Source organism: Buteo buteo, chromosome 12 (genome assembly GCF_964188355.1).
Source record: "Buteo buteo chromosome 12, bButBut1.hap1.1, whole genome shotgun sequence".
In the NCBI taxonomy this organism is placed as follows: Eukaryota; Metazoa; Chordata; class Aves; order Accipitriformes; family Accipitridae; genus Buteo; species Buteo buteo.
Genome location: NC_134182.1, coordinates 7,367,553 through 7,386,688, shown reverse-complemented (window position 1 = coordinate 7,386,688; position 19,136 = coordinate 7,367,553). Strand labels below are relative to the sequence as shown.

At 43.7% G+C, this 19,136-nt stretch overlaps 1 protein-coding gene across 2 annotated transcripts in view; it reads right to left on the bottom strand.

The window, feature by feature from the left end:
* The window catches only part of WDR26 (WD repeat domain 26), a 33,935-nt gene extending 21,491 nt beyond the window's left edge, over nt 1–12,444 (bottom strand). The window contains exons 1-6 of one of the 2 annotated variants that reach the window (XM_075042559.1): nt 11,565–12,444; nt 9,820–9,919; nt 9,603–9,659; nt 2,744–2,880; nt 2,048–2,145; nt 1,072–1,228 (exon numbers count right to left, since the gene is read on the bottom strand). In XM_075042559.1, coding sequence (XP_074898660.1) covers nt 1,072–1,228; nt 2,048–2,145; nt 2,744–2,880; nt 9,603–9,659; nt 9,820–9,919; nt 11,565–11,938 — 923 coding nt within the window. In that variant the 5' untranslated portion in view covers nt 11,939–12,444. Of the gene's footprint in view, nt 1–1,071; nt 1,229–2,047; nt 2,146–2,743; nt 2,881–9,602; nt 9,660–9,819; nt 9,920–10,167; nt 10,270–11,564 lie in introns of those variants that run through there. The other variant, XM_075042560.1, reaches the window with a different exon arrangement.
* Between the last annotated feature and the right edge of the window lie 6,692 nt (nt 12,445–19,136).

Here is a 19,136-nt window from a genome sequence, read left to right as displayed (position 1 = left end):
CTGCATCTTTAAAAACAGATTCCAAGTAACCCAAGAACACAAGTCAAAACAGCTGAGTTCAGAAAGTTTCTCTAAGAAGTTTATCAGTATTTAATTAACCTCCTCAGATGAGCTAACATTAACATGAAAAGAATTCCCCTGTAAGCCCAAGTGTTAGCCTGCTACATGAACAAACATATAAGGCTATCATATACAGCCCTTATTTTCTAGGTGCCCTAGCCCTCATTCCCTTATTACCCCATGCACAGCAGTTTTCCATAAAAGCTACACTGAGTTTTTAGGTCCTTAGCTGAGTTTTGCTGGATGAGGAAAAACCACTCAAGTCAGTCATTTGTTAAAAACAAACATCTTCCTGCTTCAAGTCTACTAAAATACGGCATTCTGAAGATTCAGAAGCAGCACTGGTTTTGTTAAAAAACAGTTATCCAGAGCGTCTTAAGACCTAATATATGTAGGTATAAGAGACATTCAATTCCTGCTACCTTACAAATCTGAGAAAATAGTTCTTTATATCATTCATATATTATGTAAAACAGAAATGTCTATTGCACACTTCTACTCTGGTTTAACCTTTGTGTCTAAAAGCACCTCACTGTCCACTATTAGAAGCTGAAGCTAAAAGCTGACTTCATGAAGTCTGCTTCCGTAGGCTTTCTGCATTCCAGTAAGCTTGAAGGCAGAGTCTGGATAAATAACATACTAGTGATTCGCCAGTGAAAAAACACAGCAATCCCGTGTTGATGAATAAACAGACTGGCTGTCCAAAATCACAAGAAACAAGTGGCTAAGGATTAGCACAGTAATATATTCTATTCATACCCATCTGATTAAAATTTTAAAGCTTCAGTCTGACACCATTACCCCATATCCAGCTACCAAAGTCTCTTACACATACCTTCTCGACTCCCCCCCACTACTCATTTAATAAGAACTGAGTTATCCCAGTCAATTCCTGTTAAACCAACTCAGAATAGTTTTCATGTCCCTTTTAAAATAGTCTAACTGTACCTATTGTTAAAACACAAAGAAAAGATATTTTTGCCCATATTAAAAGTCGCAAGGGTTTCTTACCTACTACAAACATGATCTATTAGCAGCGAGACAGAATCTAGATTACTATCTAGTTTCGTATTATGATATAGGCACCGGTCCCGTTGTAGTTCCACAGCCTGACGTAGCAGGTTCTGTAAACGCCTTGGAGGAAGCATCACTGATGGGGGTAGGTACGCTTTAAAACAGTTATTAAGAAAAAATAAAAAAAAGTATCAAAACCAAGTTGCAAGTAAGAGCATTTTGATTTGAGTGTTTCTGGAAGAGACCTTCGTAAATAAAGCTTAAAAGCTACAGGAAAAGAGTGCACACAGCTTGTCAAATTTACAGCTATAATCTGGAAGTAGAAGCATGAACTTCTGGAAAGCAGAGTTGTATGCAAGGTATTTGTAGTTACAGTATATATTGTCCTGGCCAACAAGCACCATTTACACAAGCTACCTCAAACCCCAGTATTTAACAAAATCTGTAAAATTATAAAACAGTATCAGCTGTGTTCATTTAAGGAATTCTCTACTAAGACTATCAAAATAAAGAATACTATGGATTTTACAACTCTGATATATAGTATTACACCAGCCACAAGAAAGAGGAGAAACTGTAATTCAGAGCACAGTCTGAGACCACTATCCACCAGTACTAGTATCACTAGTGGTTATAGGCCACACTTAGTTTCAACCTCTCAGTATAGCTGGCATTTACAACAACACCACCCCCGCCCCTCCTCGAACCGTACATTTAATCACCAAGTTATACTATTACTGTATGCAGCAGAGCTACGAAATAAAGAGGTCCTATTACAAATAGTTTATCAAAGACAGCAAAAGGTTAGACACAGAAGACCAAAGGGTAAAGGCACCTAAAGGCATCCCCATTAACCAGGAAATAAAAAAACAACCACCGGCAAATGCAGTTAAAACCAATTCCCTGGGATATGTCATAAGATGTGCTGGATTTACAGAGGTGGGAATAAATTCTAAACACTAGAACATCTTACTCTGGAGTTTGTCCAAAAGTTTAGATCTGGAAGCTGTTCCTTTCCCTTCCCACTCTGCTTTTGCACGCAAGTCTTCTGCATGGCTACACATCAGATACCTGTTTAAAAAAAGTGCACACACACCAACAGACCAAGTCTTTCTGGAATCATTCTTTTCACTTTTAAGCACAATATATATCATAACATTCTTAATGAACTGGAAACAGGTGACTTAAGCTTGAGACTGACAGGAAAAAAGGCAGGGAACTATTCCACACAAACATGCATCTTCTTCAGAGCAAATATCTACAAATTGGCAATAGAAAAAGAAAACAAAACACAAACAGATTTCAGGGAAGGTAGAAATGTCTTGTTTTCATCTATGAACAAACCAGACTATATTCACCTACTTATTCAACTATAACATAACAGACTAATAATCCTCACAATCAGATGACCATACATATGCATGTATTAATTTGGGTTCTAGTACTATAAAAGTAAATCATAATCAGGTTCTTTTCAAGCATCTGAAACGTAACACTGTCTGCTGAACAGTCTTTACACCATTTTAGCATATGCCACTACAGCTTATTAATCAACAGGATTAATCAACAATCTTCAATACAGTTTGAGTTTTTACAATGTCAGCTACCAAAAGCTATAGAATTCCTTAGAAAATTCCACTGAAAGAGCTCTCAGAGTCCAAACACTTACCCACTGAGGACATGAATGCGTTCTGTATTATATTTCAGAGGTGTCAGTTCACAGCGTAGAACTTGAAGTGCCTCCAGGACCTTGCCATCCTCCAGGTATTCCAGGTACTTCTGCTGCAGCAGCAAAAACTTCATCCTCTGACATGACAGAAAGCAGCAGTCAGGGGAAAAAGGTTGACTGAAGTTTCAGAAAACGTTTGAGCCTAAACAGAACAGTAGAAACCATTCTACTATGCCCTTCAGAAATACAGCTATATGTAATGTTTCATTACTCAATTACTCTTTTTGCTGGGTTTTCAACAACATTGCAGCAATTAAGTTATCCATGAATTTCATTCCTGCCTTATGGAGCTCCAAGTATCTTCCTACCTCATTTCTCAGATCCCCCCTTCAACTTGTCTCATTTTCATACTGACTCCCTTTTCAGTCACCATTCTTCAAACCCTGAATTAGACAGGCTTCCCAATCTTACATTCTATCAAGAAAACCACCCAAAAGCAGCTAATCACATATTTAAGACTGCATGACAGCACAGAACACAACAGGCCAACTCAACAAGTTTTCATACTGCTTACATAGGAGCTGACATGGATCACACAGCTGCATAACATAGAGCAATAACAAATTGACACTGCCTGAGGTTTTGTTTTGTAGTTCCATGTTAAGTTGTTTTCCTTGGGTGTTGTATCATTTTTCAGGATTACAGAAAAAAATATAGTTTCCTATATTTAGGAATCATTTCACTTCTCAGAATTAATCACTGCTATTTCATAGCATTCCTTTCATCTTCTACAGTTTTTGGTTGTCGTCTTTTAAAAAAATAAATCAAGCCTACTAATCTAACAACAAATGTCTGTGGATAAGAAAAGAAAATCAGCCATTCATTTACTATATTCAAAAACCTTAAGTCCTAGAAATTTCTAATACCAATTTTGTAGAAACACAGTTTGATTGTTTCTGGATGAAACCAACTATTCTGTGTTTGCACATCCTTACTGCTAGTGTTAGCAGTTATCAGAGAGAAAAGACATTTCTGGTCCACAAGAATCACCACGTTAAAGAGTAAAATGTACATTCTTAGACATATCAGTGAGAAACAGAATGAAGATTATGTGCAGCAAATTACATTTGCTTTTCTAATGAAGACCCCACCAACTCAATCACCGATTTCCTTTGCTTTGTCAGACCTCAGGCACCTCACTATTTTCATGCTCATATTTGGTCAATGCTTACTTAGTTTCAAACACACTGCTAGCCTCCTTAAGTAGAGGGATAATTGGGAAATTTAAGATGCTCCTGTCCTAGTAAAGTTTACATGAAACTTTAAGGCTTACTATATATAAAATCTAAAGTTAAAACATAAAGCAGTTTTAGCTTCCAGAGATGTTCAGTTCTTCAAAAAGAATGAAGTTTCCACATACAGTGCTATTCACTTACCACACAGCTTTGTGAAGCATAAAACATTACATGGTAAAGATGATTTATGTTCAAACATGTCTGTAGTACTCTATTGTCAAGTACGCAACAGGCAAAACCATATCACATTCCCTATCCAGCTCTCTAGTTCATTTGAACTTGGAATTTAGAGCATCACTGTACAGTTTTTACAGGCGAGACAACATTTTTTGGTGTTCTGACATGTAGAAAACCAAAAGAAAGATATCCCAATTATTTACAACCTCAGTGGTTGGTTCCATGCAGTAGGCCAGCAGACCTCATGCTGTTTGCTTATATACTAGCAGCAGGAGGGATAAGAGCTTCCTCTCCCAACTATGCACGTGCTCACAAGGACCCATGAAGATGCTCAGGTAGTAAGTCACATACCATATTTCACTCCTTTTGGTCACCTCCCACGGACAATCATCACCAGATAAAAACCAGCCTGATATTTCCAGCTTGTAATAAAAACTATAATCCCTCCAACTCTTCCTTTTCCATTCACTGAATATAATATTTATTAAATTTGTATCATCTTTCCCTTTAAGGTGCTAACTGTAACTGTATCTAATTAAATCTTTCTCCCTCCCTACTTCTAGGACTTGGCATGTTAATTTCATTTCTTTACGGGGAAAAGTAAAAAGAGCAGAAAACCCTAAAAACCCCAATTTTTGTAATGCCAGTCCCAAAAATTCCATGGAAGCATTACAGGAGCACTACTGTTCAGCATGCAGAATGCTGTTGCCAAGTTATCCAAAGATGTATAACTTCAGTTTTGGGGTTAGAAAGTATAATTTCCAAAAAAAAAAAAAAGTCAGTGCCATGTGTGACTTTGGCATATTAGGCATATAAAAGCTGCCAGAATAACACAGTACTGTACACTTCATGCAGGAGTCTACTGTTAACATAACAGAGAATTAGAATCAAAGATAAGCAGTTTTAAATTGTAACTTATCTTTAGCAAAAGGCAGGGACTAGAGTAAAGTCTTGATAGGGAAATTAAATTGATTTTCTAAGCTATTTTGATAACTGCTCCAAAACTTGCCCTACAGCATACATAAACAATGGCATGAATACAGCCTCCTTAAGGCAAAAGTCACACTCCACTGACATCATATTTCAAGTCATTTTTTTATATCAGGACGCTCACAGCCTCCTACTACTTATTTTTGTGCAACTATTGGCTTTGCTGACAAGTAGATTTCACTGAACAACTGAATTTTGTCTTCATTTTCTCTCAACTACTTATATGCCCTACTAATAGTACTTCTAATTACTTCCAGTACCACCTTGTTATGGTAGACAACACCAATTAGAGTACATCTTCTCTTCTAGAGCCCAAACAACCTCTTCTAGAAGGAAAGCGAGCTGTTTGTAATATTGGCAACTGTAAAGTAAAAGGACAAACCCCACTATTTAAATAGAACAGAACAAGCATAAAACTAATCGGACACAATGCACCCACAAGAACAGCTTACTCATTCTCCATATTCTTCAGCTGCCTTCCAAAGAAGGGCAATGAAAATTATCATAAACCAAATTATACCATGTACAACATACAAAAGTGCCTGGGATTTGTTGTTGTCATCTCAGTGTTTGCAATGGAAATTCAACATCATTACATCCTTCACTGTTACACAGTTTAAATCCAGACACCACCATCGCTTAGCTTATAGCAAAGATTCTTCACCCTGTAGGACCCATGGAATAGTCCAATACAACAGTTTCAGCACTGCAGTCTGGCTGGTTTTGTTCAGTTATCACCACCTCATCCTGTCTTTCAACTCTATAGAGAGAATGAGGATAAAGCGCACTACCTTGTTGTTTCTAGAAGCTATTATTTAAGTGGAAGTTGAACATCTGATCACCCTGGGGCAAAACTAAGACAGAGTTAAGAGATTTACGGGGGGGTGGGGTGGGGGGGGGTGGTGGTGTTTGTTTTAACATAATATTATTAGCACTTCGCCTTCTTCAAACTACAGCCTTCGATTACTAACATGAACGTTTAGTACTTTACTCCATCATCCTAATTGTTAGTAGGAAAGCCCCTTGCAGCATCTTAAATTCTAGGAAGTTTTGCATGCACCATGATTCACCAGCACTAGGGTAACCAAAGTTAAAAGCCTCAGCAATGCAACTGTGAAAATAAAAGGACAAGCATCCTATCACCATCAAGAAATTGGGCCATTTTGATCACTGGTTACAGTAGCAAATCTTGAGAAGTTTAAAGAGTAAAATGCATAACCTAATTTTAGGATTAGATTTATTGTGTTATTTTTGAGCTGTATATCTTAACAAGCTCCACAACAGTTTTATTACTGTACTAAGAGTTCAAAAAAGTAAGTAAACACTGCTGAAACAACTCTTCTCCAAGATGAAGAAGGTAACTAAAAGACATGCTGAAATTATCAGCTGATGTTTCAAGATGAACTCAACACAGCAGCTATCTGTTTATAGCCTGCAGAACTAGGACCCCAATTTTCATTACTTTGTAGTCTTTATTACTTTGATAGTCTCGTAAAACACTGATAAAAGCACTTAAAAACCATCCAAAACTTAAATGTAAGACTTGATATGTAAAGGGCAGAAAATATTCTGGCCTATAGAATATAATAAGACTTCAACCATACCAAATCCTGTCACTTAAAGAGTAATTCATTCCAAGAGGGAACTGCCCTTAATACTGGTAGCAAGAGGGACACCATACAGGCAGGTGGAGCACTTTGCTCAAACAACAAGATACAAATCCCTTTTTTTTGTTGTATTGCCTGCTGCGGGCTGTATACCTCCAGAACTGGGGGGAAGTCCCATTTAAGTGAATGAAAATAAAAAGTAAAGAGGACAATTTGAAAGTATATTCTAGATGACTATAGAGGAATAGTCTCCAGATTTCTTCCTAGGTTCAATTAGTTACCCAAGATAGGTGCCATAATATGCTTGAGTAGCTCTAAAGTAAGCAAAACCTCAGGCTGGCTTGAAACTGATATTTTTTAAGTGTTAGTCAAGGGAAAATAACATGCTTGAATTGACTATAAAGTTCTATAGATTGTCACAGGCTGGCTGTATCTTATACACTAGAAAAGTAAACATGACTAATGACACAGTATATATCACTCAGTTGTGTTGACACAAATAGAAAGAGCAGACTGTCCACCCCCCCCAACATACCAACACACAGCATCAAAGGTTTACAAATTGAGATCAGCCATTTCATGTTTAGTGTTTTCAACTGTAGAACTTACAGCACTTTGCAGAAATAAGGAAATTAAAACAGGAGTACAATTTTCAAAATACATACGTATCCCCTTCACTGACCACACATTTCAAAAGCAGCTATGCATCCTGGTTATTTTGTCCAGGTCATATTAACTATAAGGAGAAAAAAAAAAAAAACAAAACACCAAGCCAAAAACAAACCACCAAACACACACACCCCCTACTTTGTTAAATACCCTGTGTCATCTAAACTTTTAGGTACCCATTCTTCTTGTATGCACACAGTTTTGAAACATCTAGTCATACAGTATGAGTCACAAATCAGGAGTCAGGAAACCCAAAAATCTAATTTTCTGTTTTAAAGAGTTACCTGCAGCAGCATTTTGTTTGGACTTTCCCTGATCAAGACATTTATATTCTTCATTAGCTCTGACTTTGTTGCATCTGTGATTACCTACAGAGCATAAAGCATCCCTCCTTACCTGTAATGATCTTTCACTAGTTTTCCAGGTGCTGACTATACTAATACCCACCCATAATCTTAACCATGTACAAAAAAGCCAGGCAGGGAGGGAGGTGGAGACGGTGTGCATGCAATGGAACACACACAAGCTCAACTTATCCCTGCAAATCAGTATGGTCTTACTAACACACATGTAAGACATTTAATACTGTTATCCGTTTTAAATTACATGAAATTTATTTAAAAGGAGAACAACTTTAAAAAGAAAATAGTTAATATTTGGTTCAGGTAAAGTGCAGTCTAAACCAAGTAATTTTATTGCACCAAGTTTTTATTCAGGCAGTTAGACATCAACATTAAAGAGCAGCATGCTTTCAGAGCCTTCCAAAACAACAGAAGGAAAATGTCCCCCTTTTCCCTCAAGTTCTCTAAAAAGTACAGTGCTAATACACAGTTAAACCTCTTGACTCCCAGACATGTAAAACACTTTAATACTACAGAGAAACTTGATAACTTCATTAGTTAGAAACATGACAAAATCTGCTTCAAATGACTGTTTATATTCACATACAGTGGTTTCATACTTTCAGTCTCCACAAACTACTGAAAGACGCATACAATATTCTAAACTATTTGAACAGTGAATCTTATGTATATCAAGTCTGTGAGAAAAGAGAAAGTGAACTACTAGTCTAACCAAGAGGTGCTAAGCTTTGACCAAATTAATAGAACAGAATGTAAACTTCTCTCAAGTACCCTCTGATGTTTTGCTAAACATCTGTTTTTCCTACTTCACTTCCTGTTCTCTTTCTCTCCCTCCCCCACCAGACAGGAAATTGTCTTGACAACAAATGAATCAGCTAGAAGTGGAGCTAAGCAGCCATCAGCTGATTCTTCATTGTTTACAGTCACAGACAGACACTTCAAAAAGCCTTGCTACTGTCTTCTTGCTAAGTGACAGTAGCTGTTCTAACTTCATTTCGTTAAAATAAACGTTTAAACACAACGGAACAAGCTGTTTGAAGAGTTAAGTAATGATTTTCATCTCGAGATAGAAAAATCAAACCAAGAAACACTTTCCTCAAAGCACCTGAAATCATAACAACACGTATCATAACTGTCAAGTCACAGGATCTACCAACACTTCATTTCTAGGTTCACCTTTAAAAAAAAAGCCAGCCAAAGAGAAAAAGCTCTAAAAATCCCGAACAGCAATACAAATGCATTTGCTCTTTAGAAGCCATCTGGAAAAGCAACAGTATTGTTCATGGTCTATAGCAGCCTCTATATTCCTGTGTTATTACAATGCCAACTCCACATTAGTATTACTGCATTTTATTTCTAAACTTCTCTTCCCTCAAGAAAACCTAACTCCCATAAACACAGAGATTGTGAGAAGTATTTCAAGTTTGAAATTAGTATTCAACATAGGCAGTTTCTACAGAAACTGACCTATTTTAGGACTGTTACAGGATTTATATTTTATCAGTTAAGTATGTTTAGCAAAGTTTAAACATTCAGTACACCAATTATTAGCCTCAATACTTTAGGGCTTCCTACCTCACATTCTAAAAAAGAATAAAAAAAGTTCAGATTAGTGTGATGTTTGAGATAGCATGCAAGCTGCTTAAAGTAAACAAAAAAGAAAACAAGAACTATGGACAACCAACTCCATAGTGAAAGATTACACCACTACAATTAGTCCAACTATACAGCTCTGAAAGAGTTCAAGTGTGCCTCTTACCACAATTGCATGCGGAGAATGCACTAAGGCCTTAAGTTCATTCAGGTCGTTCTCAGCCTGCAGAAATTGGCATAAGAAGAAAAAAAAAAAAAAACAAACAACAAAACAAAAAAAAAACACAAACAAAAAAGTATATAAGGAGGGTGGATTTTGAATTCTCTCACAGATACTATAAATTTAAACAGTGGTTAATACAGTCCTATAAGCCCTACGTTACCTTATCCCATTCTCCTTCCATGACATGATTGCGGAATTTGGTAGCAGAAGGATGTTCTAAACGACATCCTGACTCTTGCATGAGAAGATCAACAGTCTGGCTGCAGGAGAGATACAGTGTAAAAAAACCCGACCAGTTTTACCCTCACAAATATACCGCCTGCTATGATAACAGTTAACGATATTTAAAAATAACTTTAATGAAGTAAGAATACTATGACCAGATTCAGATGCTTGTCCAAAAAGACCATCTCAGTTGCCCGAGATATGTAAACAGCTACCTATATCTAAAGCAAGCTGTCAATGAGCTCAAAAGCTTCGCTGAAGTACCATGAATTATGTGACTTACCAGCCACCACAAACAGCCATCCCTGCACAGAAGATAAACTTCATGAAGGAAGATACAGACTAGAAAGCTGTTAGCTACTGGCTACTATCCCCTGCCTCTTCCCCCCCCCCCCCCCCCAATAAAAGAACACAGAGAGCTAGCACATCTGCAACAGGCCTAACTTTTTCTTCTTCATCACGCATTAAAAGACTGACTCCTTGAAATAAGATAAACAAACTCATGAACCTGTAGCCCTCCCCCTTTTACACTAAAAATAGCTTATTTACTGTAGTGTCGTCTATGAACAGTCACGAGTTGTCTGCCGCTGTAAACCTGCCTCTTGTGTCAGAGGCAATTTATTTTATGTGCCAAGTTCTTTGTAATTGACCCATTCCACAGTGTTTTGAAGACTTCTTTTGTGGTAGCTACCTGAAGACTTTACAGGACTTCTCTAGCCTCCTTCAAAAATTGTGACATGTTGGCTTTAGCTTTACTCACAAAGGGAGCGTTGTGGTTAAATTCTTACACTTCCCCTACCCCACTAGGAAATTATTTTCCCTATTCTTATTTTAAGAAAGAGCGAACATACTCAATTCTAGTCTACAGATAACATTATTATCAAAAGTGTGCGTCCAGCACAAGTCTACAGAGGCCTTCACCATTTACAGGGACGAAGGTTTTCAGAGTGAAACCAAACAGCCTATTTTAAGTGGCAGTTTAGTTTGTGCTTGCTTCCTCCGAGCTGACAAGACAAATCTTAGAGCTCATCTGCAAAAAGCCACCCCCCCACGCCCAGCTGCGGGCTCCATTATGTTTACCAGATAACTTCTCCCCCACTAACACATTTGTATTGATCTACCCTTATCGGTGTGCAACTCGACTTCCATATTGCCATCCCTGGCAGAGGAAACTCCGGCCTGTCCCTCCGCAGACACCAAGCTGACCGGCACAGGCTTGGAAAACACATCTCCGCCTCCATTTTTTTATTTTTTTTTTTATTTTTTTTTTTTTTGCGAGCGGGCCTGCCCCACTGCTCTGCCTCGCACCCAGGCACTGGTCTCTTCTCGTCGGGGACTACCAGGCTGCGACAGGGCAGTTTTTGCCACCAACCCACCCCAACCCCCCTCCCCCCTCCGGAGGTCCCTTCCTCTCCCCCCGCCCCAGCTCTTCCCCCCCCCGCCTTCGGGCTCCCCATCCTCCGCGAGGACCACCGGCCTCCTGCGACCCCACGCCGGACCCTGCCGCCCCCTCCCCGCGGACGGAGGGGAGGACGGCAGGGCGTGTGTGGGGGGGACCTCCCCCGGCCCCACGCAGGCCTTTCGGTCAGGGGGAAGGACATCCCCCCCCCCCCCCCGCCCCAGCTGCGCTCCCCCTCGCCCTCCGCGGCCTTCCCCGCCTCCGCGGCCGCGGCCACTTACTTGAGGCCCAGGCCGTGGAGGTGCTGCCCGATCAGCCGGATCACGTCCTCGTCGGACTGCGAGAGCCGCTTCTTCTTCTTCAGGGCGCTGCCGCCGCCGCCACCGCCGCCGCTGCCCCCCAGCTCCGCGGCGGCCGGGCCGGGGCCCCCGGCGGCGGGCACCCCGTTGTTGACGCTGAGGCCGCCGGGGCTGCCGCCGCCGCTGTTGGCCGAGGGCAGCAGCCCGTTGGCGTGGGCCAGCTGGTCGCCGGCGGCCGTGCCCGCCGAGGCCTCGCCGTTCTGGGCGCCCAGGCAGCCCAGCTCCGGGCCCGCCGGCCCCTGCGGCGGCTGCTGCTGCTGCTGCTGCTGGCCCCCTCCTGCCCCGTTGGCCTGCATGGCGCTGCCGACGCCGCCGCTGCTGCTGCTGCTGCCTCTGAGCGGGGCGGCGGCGGGGGCGAGCCCGGCGGGGAGCGAGGGGGACTGGGACGAGGTGAGGCCTGCTCTGCCCGCGGAAGCCCCGGGCTCTCCTGCTCCCTCCACCGCCGCCGCCGGGGAGGCCCGGGCTTTCTTCCGCGGGGGCGGGGAGGCTCCGCCGGTGTCCGAGTCGGAGGAGGAGGAAGCGGAGGCCAGAGTTTCCTCGCCGAGAGCGGCCGTGGTGGGAAGCCGGGGGGGCGAGGAGGGGGAGGCGGGGGGGGAGGGGGGGGGCGGCGGGGGTGAGGGGAAGGCGGAGCGGGGCCCTGTGCCCCCCGGGGGTCCCGGAGGCAGCGCCGCCGCCCGCTCGGGGCTCCCTCTGGCGATGGCGGCCGCCGCTGCCCTGAGCCCCCGCCCGGCAGCCCCAGGCGCTCGGCCCGCTCCGCTGGCTGCCCGCTGGGTTTGTCTCCTCTCAGCCCAGCTGCAGCCTAATGGAGTCCGGGCCGGGACGTCACAGGAAATTCCTATACTGCCCCCTACACACACTTCCGCCGCCCGGGGCTGGGGGTGGGGTATGGGCCCTATAGGTGCCGGGGGGCGGCGGCGGCGGGGCAGGCCCCGGGGTCGCGGCTGACGCCCCGCCGGGGCCTGCCGGGTCGCCGCCGGCCGCCCCGCTCCTGCGGCCGCCGGGCCTCCGGGGCGGGGGTCTGCCGACGCCGAGGAGGAGACGGGGGGGGGGCGGCCGTAGGGCGTCCGGCCCTGGGGGGACACCCCGGGGTCCGGGGCGTGTGGCAGCGCCTGTCAGTCCTGGGGCGAGAGCTCGACGGCGGAGACGTGCGAAGGTGCGCGGTGGGCACGCACGACGTGTGGCGGGCACGCGCCGCCCGGACGCGTTTCGGCGGGACTGGCCGTCGCCGTAACGGGGTGACCGGGCAGAGGAGGGTTACGGTGGTTTCCTGAAGCAATCTGAGGGGGGGGTGTTAAAAAAACACAAAAAGGAGAAATGGTCAATGAAGTCACATCCTGTCGTTGCCTGGGTTGGTTACTGGAAGGGTTCAGACCCGCTGCTGGTCTTGTCTTTCGTAGTCGATGCGTGCGTTGGCGCAGAAGCCGGGGGGAAATGGACTTTTTGCCGTAGATCTTCCAGGGGTGTTGAGAGTTGGGGCACGCTTGTCAGGGCAGGCTGTCGGAAGACACGGCATTTTGGGGGTTCCAGTCTCTGCCCCAAGGCGTCTCCCTCCTCTCCCCTCCTGTGCGATGGAGGGGAAACTCAAATCCTCAGCCAAGCCTCTGGTCAGAAGTCACGAGATGAGTGAAATCTTGGTCTTTAGAAATAGCGTCTTGAAATAATACCTTGTGTGTTCTTTGGTTTAGAGCCTAGAATTTTCATCTTTGGTATTCCCAAGCTTTTTTCCAAAACCCAAAGGGAAATAACAAAACCCTTTTTTTCTTAGTGAAAGCTGAGATTAACATCTCATCATCTGCCCCTTCAGAAGCTGAGGTTTTAGGAGCACTGAATGTTAACTGACTTACGTTAAAATGGTAAGTTTGGACAACAGTGCTTTCTTCCAAATTGAACTTTGAAGAAGCCTGACTGAGGGAAACCGTGGGCCCAAGACCAGTGGAGAAGTCTGTGAAGAGACAAAATCCGTGAAAGGAATGAAACCAGAGAAGGAGATGAGACCACATGGAAGCCTAGCCAATTGAATTAGGTACCCTACCTTGGCCCTGTTTAGAGGCCTCAGAAGGTGTTTGACCCGTAACAGCCGAAGCACTCTTACACCAGAGGGAGAGGTTGGAAAGAGCTTTGTCACTGGGTGCTGCCCAGGTGTGGCCCTAGGGTTACATTCATCATTGGTCTTGCGGAGGGAGGAGCATGCTGATTTTGTGTTCCTTAGCTCACCCGCCATTGCTGGAGAACACGATGCTCGTGTTGTAGCCACTTCACCACCGGCGTAGCTCCTCTCACCTCCATCGCTCTGCCTTTTCAGCATTCTTGAGTTGTTCTTCCTCAGTCCTCCCACTCCCCAGGTGCCATCACTGAATCTATAATTCAAAGATTTGGGAAAAGGTGACAGAACAGTACAGAGACCCTGTGAAGGCACCTGAAAGTGAAGCCTAAAGAGCAAGATAGGGTTTTCAGGAAGGTGAAGTTGCCCATCATTCTTTCCTGCCGTGTGCCTCAGTGTCCAGGGTGGGGGTACAAACCCCTTCCCACCATACCAGTTTGTGCCACTGTCCCTCCAGCTGCTTGCCCTGCCGCTCTGCTCTCACACCACCTGGAGAGCCTGGCATTCCCGAGTCAGTCACTGCTTTTGTTAACTGCATGGAGCCCGCCACTCCCACGCACCAGCTCCTGTCTCGATGACCCTGTGGAGAGTATATCTCTGATGAAAGAAATGCAGAATAACTTTCCTGTAGCTGAACGATACCATGTGGGCAAGCGGCTCTATGTACCCATCTGTGGTGGAGAGGGGTCTCACAGGGTTGCAGTTTCCCCCATTCATTTCAATTAAATACTCTCAGGGAGTAAGAGTAGTGTTTGGAGCTGAAAAGAACCTAAAAGATAAACTTTAAGAAGTACATATTGCTGCCTTAATTGCAGTGAAAGTTCCTGGCCCCCTCCCCCCTCCGTCTCCTTCCTTGGGGGAGGAGATATCCCAGCCAAAACACAAAGAGCTGGAGGAAGAAGCTCAGTATTGCTGGGATGGTACAGGCCCTGGCTGCTGTGCCAGGGGGAGCTGGGATGAGACATCTGAAAGTTTCTCAGGATCCCAGCTGACATGAAGGTGTAGAAGGGGAATGATTCGGAGTCCCAGGTGTGAAGATCATGCCTCAGCCAGATCCTAACCCACACGTGCAAAGTTCCTGCAGCAGTTCCTGCTCCTTTCCTCCTTTGTCACCTATGGCTTTCCTAGTCATAGGGAAGGTTTTTCCTTCACCTGGGCTTTTCCTAGTCACTAGGAGGGGGTCTTGAGAGACAGGTCTGTGGCTGGCAGACCTTCCTCTCTATGCTGCAGCAAGGAAAAAGAGAATCAGGAAAGGGGCAGTGGCACCATGCTTTGGCAGTCTTTCATCAGCTGATCCCCGATTTGGATCCTGATTCTATTCCACACCCTTATGAGAGAGAGCAGATTTAATGACAATCCAAATAAGCATGCAGCTTTTTAAGCAATTAGACAAATCATCTGGTAAATACAAAACACATCTCACTTGTGACAGAGGACTTTATTATAATAACAGAAGTATGCATTCATCATATTCAGACATCTTCAAAGTTCCCCAAAAGTAGAGAATAAATGCAACAGTTCAGCAATAAAAATTGACAAACTTACAAACACACAGAAGAGGAATATTAAAGACAAATTTTGGCAACCTTAAGTACAGTTGTAATGTCAACCATGTTACTGAAGTAGAGAGGTAATATGTAGCTATGCAGAATGTGTACAATTCTGACTACATTGTAATTCAGACAACTTGCTATTGTATAGACCCATAGAAAAATGTTGCAGAAACACTTCTTAGTTATTGTGAAAGTTTAGAAGACTGAAGAGACCAATCACTCCATATCAAAAACAACCAATGAAATGACCAAGTGCAGAATATGTTGAACGAGTGGTATCTTTCTGTGTAAGAAAACTGTCTTGGGACATTCTAGACTAAATACAAATGCTTGAACAGCAAGAAGCACTTCCCTTTTCTAGGTCTGGAAAGTTTAAAAAGAGAAAAATCACCCTTGAATTTATCATTTGTAAGCTGACTAGAACTAATAAAACTTTGGCTAATTTATTTCTCTTTTTTTTTTTTCTTTCCACTTTTCATTTTGCTTTAGAGGAGTATGGGGCAGGAAGTCCAGATCTGAATAATAGGAAGGAACTCTTTCACTAAGGGGCTGGGTTTTTTGATGATAACCATGTGAGGCTGCTTCAGCAGAGATGAAATATTACAAAATATTAGAGAAAATCCTGGAGAAATGGATTAGCAGTCAAAGCCACATGATGAAGATAATGAATCGTTTGATTCCCTCCTATCAGGTGTATGTGCGTATGCTTTTCCTTTTCCTTTTCTTCTGCACCAAATTTGAGGTTACTGGAAACAAACCAACTAACAACAGAGAACAAAGGAATAAAGAAGAATTTAGAACAATGGCATTTTCCACAGTACCAGCTAAATAAACACTTGAACAGGCACCTGCATATGCTTGCAACTTTCAAAAGGTGAGATATGGATGAAAAACAACCACCTTTCCTAAAAAGCATTTCTAGAAAGCATTCAACAGATGGAGGATTTGTAAGCAAATTACACTGGGCTGTGGTTCCATTACTTCATGCAGAGGATGGTTGGTATTTTAGTAAAGGAGCGGAATATGGAAAGCCAAAGCTTGGCTGAAGTTGCAACTGAAAGAGAACGTGAAGAGCAACAAAAAGGGCTTCTTACAGGTACATTGGCAGCAAAAGGAAGACAAGGGAAGATGTGGGGCTGCTGCACAATTGGGTGATTGACCTGGTGATAAAGGTCAAAGAAAAGGCTGAGATGCTCAAGGCCTCCTTCACCTTGGCCATTACTGGAAATAAACCCTTCCACGTCTCCCAAGCTTCTATGGCTGGTAGCGGAGTTTGGGGGAGAGTGAGACTACCCACAGTAGAGTAGGATCAAGTTGAAGTCCACTGAATCAAACTGGGCATATATAAGTCCACTGGACCAGATGGAATGCATCTGAGAGTTGAGGGAGCTGGCCAGTGTTATTGTGTACTCTCTCCCTATGACATTTGACAGGCTGTGGCATTCAGAAGACTGCTGATGACTGATAAAAGTCAAAAGTTACACCCTTAAGTTCAGTTGTGTCTGACCCAGTGTCACTGACTTCAGGCTTAGTAAGCAAGGGGAAAGCAGAGTATGCCAATTAAGGTTGACTTTATTAGGGCTTTTGATAGGGTCTTCCTCGGTAACCTTGTAACTGGGGAGATGTGGATGGGGTGGGCAGATTATGTGTGTGAGAAACTGGCTGTACCACCGGGCTTGAAGGGTAGCACCTCATTGGTTTGAAGTCTGACCGATGCCCAGTTAGGAGGGATCAGTTTTTGATGCTGGAGCAAGTCCTGTTTGATGTGTTCATCAATGATTCAGGGGGTGGGACAGAATGCAGCCTCAGCAAGTTTTCAGCTGATCTCCATGCCAGACTGGGGAGATCAGCTGACGTACTGGAGGCCACAGCTGCCATTCAGAGTAGCCTTGGCAAGCTGCAGGAATGGGCCAGTGCGAACCTTGTGATGGTCAACAGAGACAAGTGCAAAGTCCTGAACGCAGGACAGACTATCGTCATACAACGCTACAGGCTGAGAGCCAACTGGCTTGGCAGTAGCCCAGCAGAAAAGGGCCTGGCCATCCTGGTGGACAAAAGAAGTTCATCATGGGAGTTCAACACCTACAGGGCTGTATTACCAATATACCCAGCAGGTATGTGATTTCTGTGCAGCACTGGTGAGGTCACACTGGATATCCACTGTCCAGTTTTGGGTCCTCCAGCAACAGCCAGTTCAGCAGAGGCTGCTGAGGTGGTAGGGGCTGGAACATGTGATGTATGGGGAGAAGCTGAGGAAGTGGGTTTGGCTACAGTAGCATCTAATTAGAGTTCACCTTCCCAGGGGGGAATTACAGAGAAGATGGCACAAGGCTTCTCACTGATATGTGCACCAACAGGGCAAGAGACAAAAATGAGAAGTTGCACCCAGAGAAATTCCAACTGTGTATAAGAAAACAAAAGTTCAAAGTGAGAGTGGTCAAGTACTGGAACACGTTCCCAGAGTGGCTGTGGACTTTCCATCCATGGAGATACAACTAGACTGGACAAGGTTTTGAGCAACCTAGTTTAGCTTTGAAGATAGCCCTGTTTGGAGCAGGAGGTTCAACCAGTGACCTGCAAAGGATCTTGCCCAACTTTAATTTTGCTGTGATTAGAAATACACTTCCTAGAAGAATCCCTGTGGTGTGGGGGGAACAATATTGGTGACTCAATAATTGTCATGTCTCAGGGGTTACTGATACTATGTCCCAAAGCTTCAATGGGGACATCACGTTGCCTTGTAGATGAGCTCATGTGGCAAGGATAAGGGCACTAGTGCTATTGTTGTAACCTAATTAAATATTAGGTAATCACACCATGTCTTCTGTCTGCCAAATTCATGTACATACACTGATGTTGACCTCTGCACTCTCCTGGCCAATCACAGCATGGCGTGGTAACAAAAATAAATGTCAGAAAGTGCTGAGGTACAGAATGTCCTGTTTAAAACAAGGTGTGTCATATTATTATACGGTCAATACAATTTCTCGTACATGACATGGCTTTCCCTGGGTTTCTGTTGCCATAGGTGTCTTTCTGGATGCGCAGGATGCCGTGTATTGGGAGAAGTCAGACTTCTCGGCATGGGTAGGTAAAAAAAGCATGTGCAAGAGGTCTGATGCCAGACTGGTACTTACTGTGCAACTTCTCTGAGTGTGTACAGCAAGACAATATTGCATATGCTGTGAATCTGACATGTCAGACTTACTCTGCATGCATGATTTATCTGTCTGGGACTATCCTAGTTATCAGCCTACAAAATCTGGCTGTGTATACTGTGGTATATCAGTCATTTTCAGATATATTAGGAAGTTATGTGTAGCCAGGATTTGGAAAGATGGTAGGCCACCATGTCAGTGCTTCAAAGAAATGTTTCCACACTTGCAACGGACAGAATAACAGTGTGCTTGGACTTTTTTTTACCCTCCACATCTTGATAGGCATAAATGTTCACTTACTAAATCCTCTTCTGACCATTGTGTGCAGCAGGAGCTGGCAGGTATTCCACAGAAAAGCATAGGACTGATTTTGTCCCATGGGGCTTTCCAAGCCTGTTGTTTAGAGTGCCTCCTGTAGTCTGTGTTCCTTAATATTACCGTGTCGGTTTCACGTCCGGGTCTCAGATGGGTTATCGGTGTTTTCGTGTGAGATTAGATTTATCCTACTGTTGCAGTTACTTTAGTTTTCCTACTGGAGGGCCGCTCCCCTGCCTTTTACTTCTTGCTAGGTCTCAAGGCAATTGTTATTTCAGGCTTGTTAATTGTGTCTGCCAACTCCCACATAGCTCCTAGAGCCTATCCCTGACTGGGGTAACACACCACTTTCTATTGCCTATCCATT